Source organism: Elgaria multicarinata, chromosome 6 (assembly GCF_023053635.1).
Source record: "Elgaria multicarinata webbii isolate HBS135686 ecotype San Diego chromosome 6, rElgMul1.1.pri, whole genome shotgun sequence".
In the NCBI taxonomy this organism is placed as follows: domain Eukaryota; kingdom Metazoa; phylum Chordata; class Lepidosauria; order Squamata; family Anguidae; genus Elgaria; species Elgaria multicarinata.
This window is the reverse complement of record NC_086176.1, coordinates 34,137,984-34,144,498: the sequence shown is the minus strand read 5'-3', so window position 1 is coordinate 34,144,498 and position 6,515 is coordinate 34,137,984. Positions and strand designations below refer to the sequence as shown.

Sequence of the window (6,515 nt, the reverse complement as noted above, 5' to 3'; positions counted from 1 at the left end):
CTCGCCTTTCACCTCGCCTAAGAGCGCTGCCTTCCTTGGTGGGCGGTTCGCAAGAGGGGGAGGGCGGGTACCTTGGCGGCCCCGCCCGCTCGGTGTAGGGTGAACAGGCGGCCCGGGAGTTGAGACCCGCGGAGCATCCCGTCGGCCGCAGACGTGTCCCGAGAGCCGCGGGACAGCCTAAACTCTGCCCCCGCGCGCGGAGCCATGGCGACGGGTAGCTCGCCTCTTCTGCAACCGCCGGGCTTGGCGGCTTCGCCCAGAGCGCCCCCTTCGCCGGCGCCCCCGGGGGTTCCTATGCCGTCCTCCTTCCTCCGCCCGCCCAGCCTTTTCATGCGCGCTGCCGCCGCCGCCGCCGCTGCCGCCGCCGCCGCGGCCGCCTCGACCCCACCAGGAAGCAGCGCGGGCCGCTTCTCGCCAGCGGCGGCGGGGTTGGAGCGCGGCGTGTGCTACCCGCGCACGCCGAAGTGCGCCCGCTGCCGCAACCACGGCGTGGTGTCGGCGCTGAAGGGCCACAAGCGCTTTTGCCGCTGGCGGGACTGTGCGTGCGCCAAGTGCGCCCTCATTGCCGAGCGCCAGCGCGTCATGGCCGCCCAGGTGGCGCTGCGCAGGCAGCAGGCGCAGGAGGAGAGCGAGGCCCGGGGCAGCCCCCGGCAGCCGCCGCCGCCGCAGCCAAGACCCAGCGGAGAAACGGCGCTGAACCTGGCAGCGGGCGGCGCCAGGGCAGGAGGCGAAGCGGCCTGTAAGAGCTACCGCCCGGAATTCCAGCACAGGCGAAGAGGTGGGACTGATGAGAGGAAAAGGGGGATAGCCCCACGGGTGGTTGAGCAGAGACAAGGGGGCAGGCGCTTCCCGACTAAGAGAAGCCTCGCATAATTTGAGCCAGACCTCAGTGAGTTTTGAAGGGCACAATATGCTGGCGGGGGAATGCTGGGAGCTGTGGGACCCCCCCCCCCCTTCCCGGTCTAAACATGTGCAGGTTTGTGGCCGAAATCTGTTTTCAACAGCGGGAGTGAAGCTCTTGATCATGGTCATGGCACCTCTGAGCATGAACAACATACATGGCTCTCTGAGCATGCGCAGAGTGACAATAGGTAACTGTGGGGGCATCTAATTTAGCCATATCTCCCTCCCCCAAGTTTAGATGTTAAGGATATGTCAAAAAATCACACAAAGTGTGCGTGCATTTTATACAAGTGTAGATGGTACTGAAACACAAATCCTACTCGAGGCATTATTTTAACAGAAGAAACATATGCAGAATTGTGACTTCGGCTGTTACATGAGAAAGAACATTAGGAACTAGGAATAGTTGCCTAGAATATTTCTTTCCGATGTGTCCGTACTGTGGAGTTTTGCCTGCCCTGTGACAATTTCTATTGCAGTGATGTGTGAGTGACTGCTCCTAGGACTGAGAACAAATTGTGGACAGAATTCACACAGATCAGTGTATTTATGTGGGGTTGCATTGGAATAATGCTTGATATTATGAACGACCATGAGCTGCCTTGTAGGTCTGGTGTATGCTGAAAGGTGGGATATTAATTTAAATAATAGATCTTCTTTACTCCAAAATTTGCATTTTTAAGATTGTGGTATTTTACTGCTATCCCTAGCATGGTATAGTAAAGATGCTGAATTTGTAAAATATGTGGAAAGTTGAGCTGTTAGCCCAGCATCTAATGAAAGTAATAACACCTAGTGCAGTTTGCAGTGTTAATGAAAACTATATCCAGAAGGATAGTTGTCCTAGTCACTAGCAGCAGCAACAACAGATACTAACAAGCACATTAAAAACTAACAAATTTATTCTGGCATAAGCATTCATAGATATAGTCCACTTCACTAGATGCATCAAGTGTATCCTTCGTTGGCAGATAGACATACACATGTTTAAGGGTTGGGTGTGTAAACACTGAGGTGAGCGGGTAATTAAAATGCAGAAAGCACAAGCAATGATACTTACCTTAAGAATGGCTATTCATAAAACAGTTGTTGGGTGATCACAGTCATCCTGGCATTGGTGAGCTGAATAACACATACAGTGTGATAAAAAGCCTTTGTCCATGTTCAAGCCAAAGGGAGTTGAATTGTAGTTTAGCAGTTTCACATTAAAAATTGTGTTAGGGTTCCTTTGTTCAAGAATGGCTGTCTTAAGATCATTGACAGAATGTTCTGGGAGGTTGAAATATCTCTCCCCCCCCAACCTGGTTTTGAATGTTGTCATTTGCGTCCATTTATTCGTTTGTGTAGAAGTTGGCCTGTTTGTCCTATATAGAATGCAGTGGGAAATTGGTGACAATTGATTGTCACATTGGAAGATGAGCAAGTGTATGAACCCCTGATGTTGTGGATGACATTATTAGGTCCTGTAAGAATATTGCCAGAATAGATATGGGGGCAGAGTTGTAGCACATCCATAATAAAGAACTTCAAAAGTATGAAGTTGCTGGACCCTAGCAGCATTGTAAATTCCAACACTAAATATGTCATTGAGATTGAACATATTAGTTGTTGTTTTTTGTTCTAGGCCAAGTGAATTGGATTTACAGACTGTCTTTCATAGAGACAGTTCTACTGACTAACACTGCAACCCTGTGCATGTCTACTCTGAAGTAAGTCTTATTAAGTTCAGTGGGACTTGCTACCAGGGAAATATGTACAGGATGCTTACAAACATCCAGGAAGTTGTCTTGCAGAAGTCCCATTACAATGAAATGGAAGCAGTATTGTGCTCTTTTGCAGCTCTCATTCATTGCAGTGGCATTTATGCAAGTGAGCTTCTCAGGAGCATGTGCTGAATGAGATCTGTGCGCAGTGTGGTCTAGTTGTTGTGCTACCTCCAGTATCTGAAGCCTGTGTACACCAGTTGCTGGGGAACATGGGTGGGAGGGTGCTGTTGCACCATGTCCTGCTTCGTTGGTCTCTGGTCGACAGCTGGTTGGCCACTGTGTGAACAGAGTCCTGGACTAGATGTCACTTCTTACGTTCTTACGTTTCTTTAAATGTGGGCAATGGAAAAAGTGCATGTGTATCTTTATTTGCAGGGTTGGTTATAACCTTTTTATCCCTGATACAGTTTTGGAAATTTGTAAACACAAGCATTCCTTCACATAAGATGAATTTGCTATGTAGCTATCACTTCCATGTAGAATATTGCATGTTTCCAATTTTGTTCGGTCACATGCGGTAACTGCACATGTCCGTTTCACCACCTGTTTTCGTAGGGAACTCTGCTTGGATGTCTCATCAGATGTGCAAAATAGATGTGTATACTTACCGCATGAGATGGTATATGTGCTGGGCACGAAGGTGGTGACTGTGTGTGTATGAGAAAACCATTGTTTGTGAAGTAGAGATAAATGTGGCTGGGCTTTTAGAATACTTAAGAAGTGAACCAGTAGTACTCGCTTAGGAATAAGAGTGTTTCAGAGGGACTGAATTGCATGCAGACTATGAATGCAAAGGAGATAATTGTGGAATTAGTGCAGAAAAGAAAACTCAGAATATTATGCACACCTATAAATGCAGAAGTTCTTTGTTTGTGATAGAGAGAAGTGCATACTGGATGTGCCTTATGAGCTCTTGAGTATTTGACTCCATGTTTAATTCCTTTTCCAGAAGAGAAGATTCAGAAGTATGACTTCTACTGCAACGAACCAGGCAGTTCTGCAGTCCATTTACATACAACCTCTGTGAGGTCTGCTCCAGAAGCTGTTGGGGACCATAGAGAGAAGCCATCTGGCATAAAGATTTTAGGTAAAGAGATGACTGTTCAGTCTTCAGGTCCTGATGAGTCTTTAGAAGGAACTGACAGTTCTGCATCTCTGTCTTCATCAGACATGGAATCAGGAAACGAAAGTGAATGTCCCAAGGACTTGATCTCCGGTACTGGTGTTCCTCCTCCTGGTGCTTCCAGGCGCAGAGATCCACTCGATATCCTTACCAAGGTCTTCCCAAATCTCAAACAGAGTAGATTAGAGAGGGTTCTGCAGCTCTGCAGAGGAGATATAGTCCAGGCTATAGAGCAGATATTGAACGTGAGTGAACACAAGCAAGAATTCGGAGAGCTTCCAATCTCATCCTTGCCAGAATGCAGTGCCTTCCAGCGATCTTCTAATTTTAGCCTCCTAGGCGTGGATGTTGGAACACTTGGCAATAAATCAGCATTTTCCCCTCTTCAAACCAACCCAGCTTCTTTTGGAAGTGAGGTGAATTTTTATGGTCTAAGCCCAAGACTGGGAATCAGACCGCTGAGAGTGGCATATTCCCCTCCAGGGAGAGTCTTACCTGGACTGATGTCTCCCTACTTAAGGACGGGGCTGTTTCCTGCTTTGCCTTTTCACCCAACTATTGACTATTCTTCAGGAGTGATCAAAGATACATCTTATTTCCCCAATAAAGACATGGTTGTCAGTAGCAAGATTTACAGTAGGTTAAATGAAGAAAGCAAATAGCATCTTGATCAGTTCTTCATTTCTGTAGAAGTTATTCTGGTATATTCAGTTGGTTTCATCAGGTCTCAAAGGTGCCATTTGCTAATAAAGAGCTAATAAGTAGTTTCTAATATTTTATATTTTGGAAAAAGAAGGCGGCTTTTATGGGATTCTTTGTTTTGACATGAAACTATTTGAAAGCTGAGAACATTCCAGAATATCAGCAGCGAAGAGCTCATTAGAATTAGCACTGGTTTTAAATATGACCTTTTTTATACATATATTGCATTTTCATACTTTTTTGGGAAAGTGACAGTTTAGAGGCTGGGAGTGAAAATCCAAATTGAAGTGTGGAAGAACCACAATAAATCATGATCATTGAGCTCCTTTTTGTCTTTTTTCAAGAAATTTGATACTTTTCTTTTTTTAAGCTTAGCATGCTGATGTTTGAAACGGGGGAATGGTTTTCCAAACATAGAGACTTGATTTGAAAAAGGATCTTAAATAGAAGGTATTTGGGGCAGTGGGATGCTGTTGATAAGGAATTTGGTGCAGAGTACTCATTTTAGGTTTAGGGCCTTGTGCCCTATTCATGGAAAGATGTAACAGTGGCCTGCTTCCAATGTAACTAACTGTGCTTTAGGCACAACTGAATGAGTCTCATGCTTGTTCACGCCCCTCTCCTGTAAACTACTTAACTGTAGTTTAGTGTTATATCTGAATGCTAATCTCTGGCTTATTGAAACAATCCGACTTCATAAACCATGGTTTGAAGTTGGCTTTTTTCCAGTAAACTGTAGTTCTGAGTAACTACAATTTGTTTAGATTTGGGCATAACACTACACTGTGGTTAGTTTAGAAACAAGTGAAAGCTTCTAATGTCTTCCTTATGGCTGCGCCAGAGAAGAAGGGTGGGGGGTAAGCTGATGGTCCCAAGAACCATTCACATCGTACTAAACCATAATTTTGTCTTGAATGTAGTCAATGTGTTGTCATTTATATGCCGCCAGAGAATGGCCTGAAGGCACATGATGGAGTTCTGTTTCTGAAATTAACCAAGTCTGGCCCTGTGTAACCTGTTCAGAGTTCCTTGGAGAATAAGCAGGGGATATATGTAATAAATACATGGATTGATAGGATAATGGCAATAATCTAAACCAATGTGAATGGCTGCTTAGATCATACCTCAGGGGTTTTTAAGCTCTCCCTTCAAGCAGCACCCCCTGCTTTTAAAAAGCCTCCACCCAGAGTCAGAGGGAGCCTTCCAGAGCAGCCCCCTTGCAAGATGCCAGGGGCTACCATTAGAGGGTGAATGTTTGCTCTCCCCCATGTGTCAACAGAACTATTATAATGGATCACTTTTTGGGGACTGCAGTAGAGGGTAGAAGGTTAAAGTAGTTTGACCCCCAATTCTCTGAGCCAGTGGTAGTTCATGTAACATAATCTGTTCCTTTGACAAAAGTCAGAAATACATTTTTCCTTGTCATCCCCTTGATAATGGAATCCTCTTGTAGAATAGTTTATTCAGGTCACTTGCTTACATTCCCTTCTTTTCTGGCTATTGGAAAACTTAAAAGTAATGACACTGGAGATCTAAGTCAGCCTTGAGTTTTCTTATATTTTGGCAGAAAGTTTCACACACACCCCATGTGCGGAAACATTTCTGGGATTTGAACTGGCAGTGTTGATGTAAAAGCAAAAAATAAAATAAAAATGTTGTGTGTCCCCCCACAATGAAATCATTTGCAGACAGACTGATTCTGGAGCAGGGTTTTATATAGAGGAGAACAGCTACTATGCTGTCATCTACTAAAAATCAGGCCTCAGTTTGCAGCAGAGAGTTGTCTGTCTTGAAAGTAGAGCTTACCCAGAAGGTGGCCTGCCTCTCCCACATAGTACACTTTATGAGCCTGTTCAGACAACACACTAACCCACGGTAGTTAAGCATGCTGAGCTAAACATTATGGCTTAGCGTGTTGTGTGAACCATTCCTAACCATGGTGGCTACATAACCACAGTTTAAACACACTCACTAGCCATTTGCTGCAAAAGGGTTAGCGGCCTAACCATGGCTTAGTATGT

General features: G+C 45.3%; 1 protein-coding gene across 1 annotated transcript; it reads left to right on the top strand.

The window, feature by feature from the left end:
* Positions 1 to 204: 204 nt before the first annotated feature.
* On the top strand, positions 205 to 4,458 carry DMRTA1 (DMRT like family A1). Its single transcript, XM_063128738.1, has 2 exons — positions 205 to 778; positions 3,619 to 4,458. The coding sequence occupies exons 1-2, from the start codon at positions 205 to 207 to the stop codon at positions 4,452 to 4,454; spliced, it is 1,410 nt and encodes a 469-aa protein (XP_062984808.1). The 3' UTR covers positions 4,455 to 4,458.
* Positions 4,459 to 6,515: the final 2,057 nt, after the last annotated feature.

Excerpts from the sequence above, each read along its gene's own strand:
- DMRTA1 (XM_063128738.1), top strand. The coding sequence starts at position 205 with ATGGCGACGGGTAGCTCGCCTCTTCTGCAACCGCCGGGCTTGGCGGCT. Across the intron at positions 779-3,618 it reads ATTCCAGCACAGGCGAAGAG|AAGAGAAGATTCAGAAGTAT; the intron begins GTGGGACTGATG and ends TTCCTTTTCCAG.